Source organism: Pipistrellus kuhlii, unplaced genomic scaffold, assembly GCF_014108245.1.
Source record: "Pipistrellus kuhlii isolate mPipKuh1 unplaced genomic scaffold, mPipKuh1.p scaffold_m20_p_17, whole genome shotgun sequence".
Lineage (NCBI taxonomy): Eukaryota > Metazoa > Chordata > Mammalia > Chiroptera > Vespertilionidae > Pipistrellus > Pipistrellus kuhlii.
Window position 1 is genome coordinate 20,279,453 of NW_023425482.1, and position 13,646 is coordinate 20,293,098.

Consider the following 13,646-nt stretch of genomic DNA (forward strand, 5'->3'; position numbering starts at 1 on the left):
GCTTCTTTTTGGTAAGTGGGCTGATTAAATGCCAAATCAGAAGCTTTCCTCTGTTGGTCAGGATCGGATAGGTTCTGCTGTGGCTTATCGTCACAGGTTTTCTCTCTAACTGCACGGAGTTCACTGCTGTGTGCCTCCTCAACCTGGGACCCAGGCTGACGGAGCAGCCACCACCTCAGACATCCAGAGGGGTAGAGGGGAACTCTGGAAGGTCTCACACCTGCTGTTCAGTACACAGGCCCAGAGTGACCCGTACGTACCACTTTTACTCACAGCTCACTGGCCAGAGCTAGTCACATGATTTACCCTACCACAGGGGGACCGGAAAGTACAATCCTGCCTTCAGCCTGAAAGCAGACTTCAGCTGCTTAGGGGCCAGGGAAAGTGAAAAAAGCATCCTGTCCGAGGCTTGGAGGCAGATGTGAACAAGAAAGGACGAGGCTTCCCAGAACTTCACCAAGGCAAAGTGTGCTGTCCTTTAAAAGTAGTCACTCCTGAATGTAGATGTGTGGTGTCTTCATTAGCACATCCATACCAACAATTTGGGGACACATAACCGCGGTAACAAGAGCCGAGAGATCTTGTCACCCTCTCCAGAGTAGGATTCAACAGCCAAGAGCAGGTATAGACAGGCCTACCACTACCAAAGAGGCAGGATGAATTGGAACCCAGAGCCTCAGAAGGCCTTTGGAAGCAGATTGGGTGGCAGAAATTAGATAGAACTTGCTCTAGACCCATAATCTCTTCCTCACTGACAGATACATGACTAATTCACAGTCTTATGTAGCTAAGGCTCTAAGTCTCACCCTGTAGGCAGCAGACTCCATCAGCCTCCAATCCTTTCTAGTTATACATTCTGGAGCAGGTCCTGGTCCAAAGGCAGGTTGGAGGCCTCCTCAAGCAAGCAGGTTTGGCCTGAGCTGGGGCATCCTTTCTTAAGGGGAGGTGGTCTTCTGGCTGGTTCTCTCAGAGCCAAGGGTTCCTGTGGTACCCTGTGCAGAGGGAGGACCTCAGTATAGTGGTTGCTCAGAGTCCAAGATTTTTAAAAGGTCTAAGGACAAGAGCCTCAGCTCTCAGTGCTGAGTGAGATCCAATCTTGGCCCAGAAATCTGGCCCTCAGCCCAGCCACCCAGGGCAAGGGTTAGTGAGATGCCATCGCCTGATTTTATTGACTCACGAATTTGTGCACAGGTGGGGTCCTGCTGGTCTGCCCTGATCAGGGTGGGGGAGGCCAATTGGGAGTGGGGCCAGCTGGGAGGAGGGGGCATGGGTAGCTGACAAGCTGGCCCTACCCCCTGGCCAAACTCCCAGTCGAACTCCTAGTCAAGGAGACAATTTGTATATTAGCCTTTTATTATATAGGATTTGCATGGATTTGCTTTTTAATCTCTGCATAAATCCTCCTGGAGGATTCAGTTTGTTAAAATATTCTTTGCAGAGAAAATGTAAGGCTGACTGTGAAATGATTCCCATCAGAAGAATGTAGCAAGTCTGTTCTGTTTTAGGAAGGTTTGTTGTCTTCATCTGTATTCTCTTGTGCCTTGAAATGCCTACACAGCACTCAGCCGGCCAATCCATTCGGGGAGGAAACCCTGAGCTTGAAACGAAGCTGAACACCAGGTCTGCAACAGTCATACCATTTGTGTGAACTTGTATTTAAAGTTCTACTCCCACAGAAAATATGCTGTCATTTCTTCTCAGGCCAAGTACGTTCCAAGCCTTGTTTGGCTCATGAACCATTAACATCAGCCCTTGTGTCAGGGAGACGGGGATGTGGCTGGAACAGAGGCCTCACCCCAAAGGAGCAAGATTCCTCCATCCCTGGTCTCCATCCTTGAGGAGGTCTCTCTGAAGGAGGAGGTGGCACTGGCTGGCTGGGACACGCTGGGGGCTGGTACTCAGTCAGCCATGCAGCATATACCACAGAGCTCACCTGAGGAGGGGTCTTGACCTGTGGGGGGTGTTCCAGGGTCCCCTGCTTAGGGCTCTTGGCGAAGCTCAGTTCAGGCACAGACCCCAGCACCTGGGGGTCTCAGAGCACCTGAGGAAGAGGCCACGCCCATCTAGATGCCCAGCTGTTGGCATGTGGCCTCCTGATTTGAGCCTCACTGAGGGATGTTGAAGCCTTCTCTCTGGTAGTCGAACTGCCAGCTCCAGTCCTGCCCCGGAGCTGCCTTGTCAGTGCTCATTTGGAGAAGACCCTGGGAACAGTGATCTCAGATCTGATTTTCATCAGGGAGGAGGCATCACCCCATTTCTCCACCCAGGGATCAGCCTCCCTGAGAGCACAGGGCTGGTGGGAGCCCTGTGGGCTTCCGCTTCCGGAAGACTCTGAACCGACAGGTCTGGCTGCAGGCAGGCTCTTGAGTATAGGTCAAGGGTCCGTGGAAGGAGAGATGATGCTCCAAATGGCTCAGGTGCCAGCCACCATCCAGCCTGTCCTTCATGGCCCCCTTTTCAGTCACCAATAGGTGATTCCGGAATGGCAAGCAGTAGAGGGTAGGGTGGTCAGATCCCCAAGCTCGGCCCCCTGCTGTGATGGAGCCCATAATCTAAGGCCCACGTCACTGCAGCACAAGGTTCTAAACCCAGGAGGGCTGCTATTTTCAGCATCAGGTTGGTTTGGGCATCCCTAGCACATATGCCTCCAACCTGGCTGCTCCAGATTTGCTTTCCAGTCACGCAAGAATCAGCTTCATCTGCTTTCTGAGTTCTGACATGGAAACGCCGACGAGGCTGGCTGACTGAAGGAGTGCGCGGAGCTGCGCGCAGCCTGTTCCTATTCTCAGAAACCACATGATGCATTAATAGCCCCCGTGGAAAGTTTCTCTGAAAATTTTATAGCCCCTTCGCCTGCACCTGGCTTCTGCGGAGGCCTGGGACTCAGGCTTGCACAAGCGGCCCACGGCCGACAGTTCTACCAAAGGCGGAAGCCTCAGCATGCCCTGCACCACCCTTACCCCTCAACTGGGATAGCATGGTGCCCTTTTTTGTCAAGCAAATGGCCGAATAAGGAGGAAGCCTGAAGGCTCCAGCTGTCTCTTGGGGGCCTTTGCAGCAGGACTCGTAATAGAAGTATTACTAGAGATGTGGTAGGCACTGTGCTAAGCGCAACACATGCATCGTCTCGAACTGCCCTGAGACTGTTCTTACACGTGCTTAGGAGATGAGGCCGCCGCGGCTCAGAGGGTCAGTTAAGCAGTGTGTCCGATATTCAGGGACCTGACCCGTCACCTCTGACACGTGAGTTAGTGTTCAGAATGGCTGCCCAGCTGTCTCCGGAGCGATGCTCACTGAGCACAAACCAGGGCACCGGGTGTGGAAGGGCCTCCCAGGACTCAGGAGGGGCCCCCTCTTTGCCTTGTTGTGCCACAGGAGGTTTTCATGGAGTAGAGCTGATAAGAATTGAGTTTGTAGACGGGATCCCTTTGGTGGAAAGTAGCAGAAAAGCAACTCCAAGTGACTAGAGCCAATAAGAGGGTAATGTGTTGACTTGTTAACTAGACTTTCTAGTTAACAAGACTTCAGGCACAGGGAGTTCAAAGATGTCACCATAACTTGGCTTCTCTCCTTCCAGCCCTAATGCTTTTCCCTCTCAAGGAAGGCTCCAGAAGCTTCAGGTTCTTAGTGCTTCCATCTCAGAGAAAATGCTGAGGGGTCCAAGGAGAGCTTGGGTCATGTGACTATTCAGTTTGAGGTTAGGGGGCTGTGGTGCTGATTGGCCTGGTGTAGCTCACTGCCCTCCCCTTGGATTGGAGTGGGGCTGACAAAAGTGGGCCTGCCCAACCAGAGAGGTGGAGCAGGCGAGGACTAGGGCCTGTGTTGGTGCCTGAGACTCCACTGGAAGCTCCAAGGCTGGGGGGTAGGGGTGAGGGTAGGGGGATGTCCTGATGTGCAAACAGACACATGTCTGATTAGAGGGACTGTGGGACTGTATGTAGGAGGGGTAGGGAAGTGAGGGAGGGCTTCAAGGAAGGGGAGGGTGCTTTGGCTCTAGACAGGCATTTGACTCCCACAGCTGTGTTGGCGGGAATCCCACTATGGCCCACATGCCGTGCCACACCCCAGTTCTGCTTCAGGGATGCGGCTTGCAGGGACTAACCTGGATTTGTCTGATGCCCATCACTCAGAAAGGCTCCTCTCAGTCATTCCGTCCTCCCAGCTACGATTTGACTTCAAGTTTCAGCAGCTCTGAGCTCACGTTGCCATGCCAACCCCTCCCCTGCAGGCATCCAGGCAGAAATGGGCCGGCCCCATCTCGGGGCTGCCAGCCAATGTGAGCACATTCTAGTAATTGGATTGGAGCGATCCTCTCGGCCTTTCCTGCGGAAACCTCGGGCATGGCCCAGCTCCTGCTAGACCTGAGCCTGTGGATGCAAGGAGGATGGGAGGAGGTCCCTCTGCACCAGGACTGCCCGCCCTGATGCTCGATGGAAGGCTCCATGAGGACCAGGTGGAAGGGCCAGGAAGGAGGGACAGGCCCCATCCTAGCCTCACACGAGGAAGCTCCTGACCCTCATCAACTTCCCAGAAGTTCCCCGAGGCTCAGAGATCCCAAAAGATGATGCAGGCTTCGTCAGAGGGGCCGGCAGAGCTGAGCGTTTGCTCACTTTCCCCTGCAAAAGACATTCAAACTCAAGTCAGCACCCACCGAGGACCCTCTGGCCTCTGCAGCAAGTCTATGCACCAGGATGCATGCCAGGCCCATCTCCCAGGGAGATGGGAAAAGGAACGCTGTCTTGGTGCAGTGATGCTAGGCATATAGGAGCAGAGGTCCTGTCCACTGCAGCTTGCCCACGAAGGCTGTTGGGGCCCCACCTTCCCCTCCGTCAACACCCAAACAGGCCCCTTTCCTGAGGATGCCCTCCCCAGGGGATGCTAGAGCAGCTTCTTTGCCATTGCTACTGGCTGCTGGGCCCGGGAGTCTGCTGAACAGTCCACAAACCTCCTTCCCACGCTCTGGTGGCTGCAGGCCACAGGTTAGCAACAAGGTGTCTCAGTGCTGACAGGTCACTGCAGGTCATCAGTAGCCCCACAGGAGCAATACGGTGTGGAGCTGCTTGCTGTCATTGCCCCAGGCCTGCCCCAGAGCGGCTGGGCCCGTGACCTCCCGGGCCCTGCCCATGTCCTAAACCAAGCACTTTTCCTCTCCCTTCTAAATTTAGCATCATCTGGGCTCCCAAACCTCCCTCAGCCAGTTCCCCTTCCACCTGTCCATCTGCAAACTATGGTGTTCTCCACTTCCACCGTCCATCCTGGCTCCACGGCCCGGTCAGATCTTGCTGCAGGAAGTGGAACAGGTTAGCGATGGTCAGGGGCTCCAACCTAAACAGGGTGGACAGCATCTCTGAGGACCGGAAGGCCCTTCGGGTCAGTCGGGGGCCTGGGAGCTCAGCAGGTGGGCTCAGGCTGCCCCCACACCCGTGCCCAGACCAGCTGGTACCGCCTTCCAACTACTGAATCCACAGGCTGGAGAGTAAACAGGGCACCCGGGCCAACCTCAGGGGAGGTGCAACAAGGGCTGGGGAATGGGGGAGGAACCAGGGCCAGCCATCTTAGTGGATGGGAGCCCAAGCTGAGCGTGCAGCAATGGGGCAGGGACGAGGGGAAAGGGGTGCGTCTGGGGGTTTCCAGTTATAGAGAGATTGCCCTCTGGTGAGCACTGTATATCCCCCCACACTGGGACCCCAGCCCAGAATTGGAGACGGAAGTGTTAGGCTGAGGGCATCCCGAGCAACCCTGGAAGCCACACTCCAGGATCCCCAAGGGATAAACCTAGGGGTCATTGTCGGCTATAAAACAGGAATCTGAAAGAACCCAGCCTGTGGGGTGGAGCTGTGACAGCTCAGCACACATGGCCATGGAGGGATCTGTCAGCCCCACCCGATACCCAGGGTGGACTTCCCTCGGCCACGGTGCAGCCCCAGGACGGGCACGCAGAGGACCAAAGCATGGAGGACAGGAAGACGGAGACGGAGCATAGGCAAGAGCAGGGGCCCAGACAGGGGTGCAGGCTGGGTGCCTGTGTGCCCACGTCCTGCCCCGCCACCCCTGCGAAGACTCCGGCGTTCTCGGAGAGGGTGCCAGCCTCCAGTATTTAACGCTCACTCTCCTCTTTCGTGGGGAAAGTATAGATCAGCCTAATTAATGCGCTGTTGTTTGTTTGCCCTCCTTTCATTTCACGGAGACAAAATAACCACAGAGCTTCAGAAACCAGCTCCGCTGGTGGCAAGCCCTTTTGTGCCAACTGCGTCAGCAGCGCCCGGGGTACATGCAGGGGCTGTGGGGGGGGGGGGGGGAAGGCAGGCGGGCAGCACCCGGAGGCTCCCTCTGGCCAGGGCACTGCTGAAGGGCGGCAGGCAGAGGCGGGGCTCTGGGCAGGGGACCCGGGGCAGCCGCCGAGGGTTAGGATGGAGGCGGGAAGGGCTGGGACGCTCAGATCTGCCTCATCTTAGAGGGCTGCCATGGTGGCCGGCATGGCTCCCTGGGCCACCTAACCCAATGATACCTGAGTGGGGGCCACAAACACTCCGATGACCAGCCCAGGGGAGGCAGGGCGCTCAGGCCTGGCCATTTACTGTCACTACAGGCAAGGCTGGGGCAGAACCTGCCCAGAGGGTTTCTAGGGCCAGAGCAGGAGTGAGGACACTGGACAGCTGAATAGAGAGACACACCTTCTGCACCACCACCACCCCCCCCTCCACCCTCAGGCCTGTCCCAGCTAAAACCAAACACCAACCCTGATTCGCCAGCGTTGGGGACGAGCCACTCGGAGATCAGAGGGACTTTCACTCAGGAAGCCTTCACAAGCGAGGCCACGTTCACCTCTAATCTGAGGACCATGGGCCAGTGTGCTTACAGGGCGATGCGGCATGGACAGTACAGACCCTCTCCTCCTCCCAGAGCCTTCCTCCAGAACTGCCCTCACAGCCAGGGCTCACCAAGCTCGAGTCCTCACTCAATGTGACCGTGCCCCTCGGGACAGACAAGCCCGCCTGGGGAAGCCAGGAGGGATGGCAATACGGACAGATCCCACCTCCCAGTGGAGCCAGGGCAGAAGTTGGGCACGCCCCCCCTCTGCTGATCTAGTGATGAAAACTCTGAGTTATGGTCCGACAAGCTTCAGCACAGCCTGATCACTGGGGGTCCCCACATTCTTGTCTGTATAGATGTCACACTCAGCACAATAAATGCACCTGGCAGCCTCCCCCGGGCAGAGCACTGGAGTCAGCTCTGGGACAGGGACCAGGGGAGACTCATTCCGGCAGCTCTGGGCCTCTGCCGGGCCCAGGAGCTGTGTCTTGGGAGCTTAAAAGAGAAGCTTGGGCCAGACGCTCAAGGCCTCAGGGATCTTCTCCAAAGTTGCAGGGACCATTAGGGTCCCTGGGAACCTGGGAACTCTGATCATTCTGGATGTTAGTAACGTCCAGGCTGTGCCTGGACCCTGTCAGGTGGGGATTTTTGCTGGGGGTCAGCGGGAGTGGAATGCAGAGTGCTCTGATGCTGAAGGCTGAGATCCTGCCTGTGGGGGAGCCTTCTCTCGGGGGTCCTGCCAGCCACACAGCCCTCCACCCCAGGACTCCAGTCACATTTCTCTGTGGTTTGTTCCCTCTTCATTCTGATTTGTGGGCCACTCAGTGAGGCTCCCCTCAGGCTCACCCCAGCTGCTCTGGGCCAGTGTCAGGTCCTGGCACCCTCCAGGATCCCCACCCTGCCTACTCAGCACCCACAAAGCTGGGCCCCTCTGAAATCCTGGGCCAGATTTCAAGCAATTAGGTTATAAAATCGAGATGGTCAGCCAAAACCGGTTTGGCTCAGTGGATAGAGCGTCAGCCTTCGGACTCAAGGGTCCCAGGTTCGATTCCGGTCAAGAGCATGTACCTTAGTTGCAGGCACATCCCCAGTAGGGGGTGTGCAAGAGGCAGCTGATCGATGATTCTGTCATCAATGTTTCTAACTCTCTATCCCTCTCTCTTCCTCTCTGTAAAAAAAAATATATATATATATATATATATATATATATATATATATATATATATATATATTTTTTTTTTTTTTTTTTTTTTTTAATCAAGCTGGTCAGCCAGAGACAGTCATGTCACCAAGCTGTTTATGCCAAGAAAACCTAACACACATACCCTATGTGAGCAGCTAGCTCCTGTCTGGCCCTGGGAACGGTCCTTCTCATGCCAGAGGAAGCAGGAATGGGATAAACAGGGCCAACAGCCCCAGCACCCAGTCTGCTCCCCTAAAAACTAACAAAAGCCCTCTTCTCTCTGTGTCGCAGGCGCTCCAGCAGGCCTCGGTGGCCTCGCATGGCCCACTGAGGTGAACCATGACCGGCCAGCCAACACTGGCCACCAACCATCCCAAGTCACATCTTACCAGGACGTGACCCCTCCTCCTGCCGCCCCCCACGCACCCACCCCACCCAGGAACGTGCCTGCGTCGCCACGGACACCATGTAGTAGGGCCGGCCGCGGCACCCAGTGAGCTGCGATGGTTTTGTACACGACCCCCTTTTCCAATAGCTGTCTGTCTGCCCTGCACGCCGTGTCCTGGTACCTCATCTTCCCATGCTACTGGCTGCTGGACCAGCTCCTGGCCTTGTTCACGCCAGCGCCCTGCCAGAAGAACCAGCTGCTCTGCCTCGTGCTCTTCATGCCCATCTACCTGGGCTTCCTGGTCGCCTCGCTGCCCTTCGCGTTCCTTGGCTTCCTCTTCTGGTGCCCGCTGCAGTGTGCCCGCAGGCCCTACGTCTACTCCCGGCTGGAGGACAAGGGCCCGGCGGGCGGGGGGGCCCTACTCCGCGAATGGAAGGGCACGGGTCCCGGCAAAAGCTTCTGCTTTGCCACCGCCAACGTCTGCCTCCTCCCCGAGTCGCTGGCCAGGCACAACAACGTGTATAAGACCCAGGTGCGGGCCAAAGAGATCGGGCACCGAATCCGCAATGGGGCCAGCCGGCCCCAGATAAAAATCTACATCGACTCGCCCACCAACACCTCCATCAGCGCGGCCAGCTTCAGCAGCCTGGTGTCGCCGCAGGGCGATGGCACGGCCCGCCCCGTCCCTGGGAGCATTAAGAGGACGGCCTCCGTGGACTACAAGGGCAACAGCGGGCGTCACCCCAGCGACGAGGCTGCCAACGGCCCCGCCTCCGGGGACCCCATGGACTGCGGCGGCCCGGAGAACGCCTGCATCGTGCGCATCGCTGGCGAGGAGGGCGGCCGGCACCCCGAGGCCGACGACCCTTCCGCCGCCGCCGCCGCCGCGGGGGGCCAGGCCAGGGACGGGGCTGCCGCGGGGGGCCCGCGGGGCCAGACGCCCAACCACAGTCGGCGGGACGGGGACTCGGGGAGCCTGGGCAGCCGCTCTGCTTCCAAGGAGTCGCTGGTGAAGGCGCGCGCCGCCGCCGGGCTGGACAGCGGCGGCAGCGGGGAGCCGGGCGCCACGCACGGCAAGGCCCCGGCGCACAAGGCCTCGGTGGTGAAGAAGGTGGCCGCCCGCAAGCGGCGGCACCCGGACGAGGCCTTCGACCACGAGATCTCGGCCTTCTTCCCCGCCAACCTGGACTTCCTGTGTCTGCAGGAGGTGTTCGACAAGCGGGCGGCCACCAAGTTGAAACACCAGCTGCACGGCTACTTCGAGCACATCGTGTACGACGTCGGGGTCTACGGCTGCCAAGGCTGCTGCTGCTGCCGCCGCTGCTGCGAGGCCCACTGCTGCTTCAAGTGTTTCAACAGCGGCCTCTTCTTCGCCAGCCGCTACCCCGTCATGGACGCCGCCTATCACTGTTACACCAACGGGAAGGGCGTCGACAGCCTGGCCTCGAAGGGAGCGCTGTTTCTCAAGGTAGGAGGAGGGCCTGGGCGCACACGCAGGCTGGTCCCAGAGCCATGTGGGAGGTGGGCTGCAGCCCGGGGGGTTCCTCGCCCTGTGGAAGGTCTACGGGCAGACAAATCCTTTCATGGAGCCGAACCAGAGGGCCCCCAACTCAGGGACAAGGGAAGAATGTGGGGACAATACCTTCCGCACCGCCACCAGAAGGCTCCGGGATGACAGACCTGGCTGGCTGATCTTGGGCAAGTCCCTCGGATGTCTAAGCCACCTCTTCCCCATCTGTAAAGTGGGGGGCGATGTGGAGCCCACTCACAGGGTGGGGGAGTGGGTGGCGGGGGCCGGGGGGGGGGGTGTCTCTTGGTGCTGGAGGTGAACGTGGCCCGGCAATGATGGGATGGGAGTGGTGAGGGAGGAAGAGGCTCCCGTCTGTAACAAAGCAGACATTCACAAGACGGGAGACCAGCAGAAACCAACGGCTGCAGGTTCTGGCTCCATTAGCACAGCAGCCTCACTGGCCGGGATACCCTCTCCCCTCCTGGCTGTCACACCAGGCTCTGCCCACCAGCCCAAGGCTTCGCTTCCATAGTCACTAATTAAAGTGAATCATAATTATTCCTGCTAATTTGGATGCAATTGGCGGAGATGTTAGACCATGGTAATTTGGTCATTATGCATTATCTTCTCCTGAGCCTGACGCACTCCGAGTGTCGACTTCTTGTTCTCTGTCCAAAAGCCGCGCTTGGTGCTTCCCGAGTTTTCTGAAGCGTGGCTTGGCCAGCGGATACGGAACAGGGCTTTCTGCCCCAGCGGCAGCAGCTGCTGTGGGTCTGTCTGGGTTCTGTCCATATTTCCCTCAAGACGTCTCAGTTCCCCCTCGAAGGAGGTCCACGAGGGCAGGGAGGGGGACCCAGTGTGGCTAATGTGGAAGCCCAGGTAGGAGGCTGTCATCCCCAGGCCTCAGCTCTGACTGCTCTGCCTGTCCAGGAAAGTGCTGTGTGTCAGCCAAGCACCTCTCTCCTGTCGGGAGAGAGGCCCAGGCTGGCTGTCTGCATGGAGACGGCTGGAGCCAGGGCCAGCACCAGGGCCCAGGCACCCCTCCATGTGTTCCGTGGCTCTCGTGTGGCTCAGCAGGCCCAGAGTTGGAGTCCTCGGCTCTCCGTTCACAGCCTGAGATGCTGACATTGAATGTGCTCCTCTCGCAGGAGAGCCCGCCTTCCCATGGTGGCATATGGTCCATCCGTGTTTGGTTCCATGGATGTGTGTTCCTCTCAGTGGCTTTCTGGGGACGGAGAGGACATGTTGTCAGGCTCAGGGAAAGGGGGGAGCACACCCTTTCCCTCCCACCACCCTACTCAGGTGGTTCAGAGGCCAGGGAACCCCTCGATCCTGCCCCCTGCCCACACATCCCCTCCTCATTCCCTCCTTGGTCTGGCACCTCAACCACCACGCCCAGCACAGCCGCCAGTCCTGGAGACAGCCCCTCCACTGCGGGCTTCCTGCTAGGCTCCTGTTGCCTGCCCATCCGTTAAATGCCAATGCTTTCTCTCCCTCCTGGATCTAAAACCGGTCTGTAGACATGTTTAATTTGGTTCACACCACTAAAATATTTCTTGTCTTGGCCAACATTTAAAAATTAAGACATTTCACAGAAACCCCAGTTTGCAACTTCCCTCCCCACTGGAGCAAATCTGGCAGCAGCAGGCCTGCTGCCTCTGCCCAGCTCTCAGCGCAAGCAGCCCCCCTCCACAGCGTGATCCCGCTGACCAGGGCTCTTCATTCCCAAGTGGTCACCACGACCAGCCCACACACCTGCCCCAGGAAAGCAGCTCCACGGCCTCCATCTCCACCCTCGCTGAGGGGTCTCAGGCTTGTCTAAGCCCAGAGCTCTCCCCTACACCCCCAGCTCTGTGTCTGGCGGCCCTTGGACACAGTCCCGTTTACTCCTAAAGAGAATTCATCATCTGCCCTGGTTCTCCTAAAGAGAATTCATCATCTCCCAGGTTCCACCATCCTCCTCCCACCTTGACTCCTCTCTGTGCCCTGGGCCCATCCAATCCATGCAGACAACTAATTTCACTTCCCGGATACCTGTGGACCGCCCCTGCCCATGTCCCCAGCTGCCCCATTATGGCCACCATTCCTCTATATCCACCTAAGTGTGTTGTGGACTGTCCTCTCACTTCCAACGCATCCCCTCTCCTGTCCCAGTCTGATTCCTAGTACCCCTCTCCTCCTGCCTTGGGGAGAAGCTCCGCCTTCCCTGGGCCCTCTGCCCTAACCTGGCTCCGCTCCGGCCCAGCTCTCCTTGTCATGGTCCCGCCCAGCTTGTCCTCACCATCTCTGTGGAGCTTTCCCAACTGGCGTCCACACGAGCCATCTTCCCCTCATGGGTTCCTCCGCGTTGGTCCCCAGCAGTCTTGTCGCCTGTCCGTCCCATTAGACAGACCCCTTCAGAGGGGTGGGGGAGCCGGCTGTGCCCAGCACACAGCTGTTGCCAAGAGTGAGGCTGTTTTTCCTGTGTAGAGAAATGAAACAAATGGGGTTTCAGAAGACAGGCCGGACCAGAAAGGGGTCCGGAGCTGGGAAAATGCTGCTGTGTGGAGCCAGTGCTCCCTTCATTGGCAGGGGGGCTCCCTGTCCACCCTGCCCTCCCCATGGACCCTGTGGCACCGCCGATCCTTTCCTGCTACTGTGAGGGCCTGAGAAGGAAGGGACTGGACTCGCTTTTGCCTCGCCAATTAGAGCCCGACTCTGTGCCCCTCTATTGACAGTCTGAGCCCACCAGTACTAAGAGGCAGAGCCTCTCAGTGTGATTGTTTGTTTTTGCAAGAGAAACACAAGCCTCTGCAGCTCCTGAGGACTCGAGCCAGAAATCAATAAGTCCCGGCACATAATCAAATGGATCTCAGCGCGCTCACAGGCTGGCCGAGCGGGAAAGGGGTGAGCAGCTGAGTGAGGTGCCTGGTGGAAGGGCTGAGGGAGAGGCAGATGGCCTTGGCCTGTGTCTCTCCAGTGGCAGGGCAGAGTGGTGCCTTTTCTGCACCTGTCCTGTCGCTGCCCAGGACTCAGCACAGGCAGATGCACTAAGTGCTGAAGGAGTGAGGGGACAATGCTCTAAGGCCGTGGAATGGGCAGCTGGCGAAAAGCCCAAGTCACCAGGAGCTCAGGAAGCAGGGCAGAGCTCAAGGAGAAATTGGGAGGGGGCAGCAAACTGATTTGAACTGGGCTCAGCCATCAGAGCCTCGTGACCCTGGCCAGTTAGGGCATAATTTTAGTATAATCCTCACAGATGTAGAAGCATGAAGCAGGGGGTGCTCACAGCAGTATTATTGAAAAGGGAAGAGGCTTGTCATTGCCCAAGGAACATAGGGGCGAGAGCGCCACCGTGTGGCCTTACATGGGGCATCAAGGCTTTAAAACTGGATTGTGTTTTTGCAACGGGACAGACACATCAGTGGTAAGGGATTTCTTGAGCCGTTTCAAAGGTGCAGGGAATTTTAGACCGAAGCTTGGCTCTGGAATACAGGCAAGTGAACCTGAATTTATAAAAAGCTTCAAACCCAGGCCGTATGGCCCATTATCAAGTAAACAGACATATTTCTTCTCTCCCCCCACCCCCCCCACCCCCCGCCCCAGGCACTGGGAAAAGGTGTGTCTCCATCTGGCTGGGAAAGGGGATGAGGAGCTGCAAAAAGCTAAGGGTGTGCGATGGCACCTAAGTCCATATGGAGATTAATGCCAACCTGACTTTGACAGCAGAGATGCGAGCGTTGGAGACTCTCAGAGGACTGAGGCGTGGTGGTGGT

At 57.5% G+C, this 13,646-nt stretch overlaps 1 protein-coding gene across 1 annotated transcript in view; it reads left to right on the forward strand.

The window, feature by feature from the left end:
* SMPD3 (sphingomyelin phosphodiesterase 3) overlaps window positions 1–13,646 on the forward strand; it is a 77,064-nt gene that overhangs the window by 58,124 nt on the left and 5,294 nt on the right. Inside the window, exon 3 of the mRNA XM_036441432.2 lies at window positions 8,288–9,852. Coding sequence (XP_036297325.1) covers window positions 8,500–9,852 — 1,353 coding nt within the window. The 5' untranslated portion in view covers window positions 8,288–8,499. The remainder of the gene's footprint in view (window positions 1–8,287; window positions 9,853–13,646) is intronic.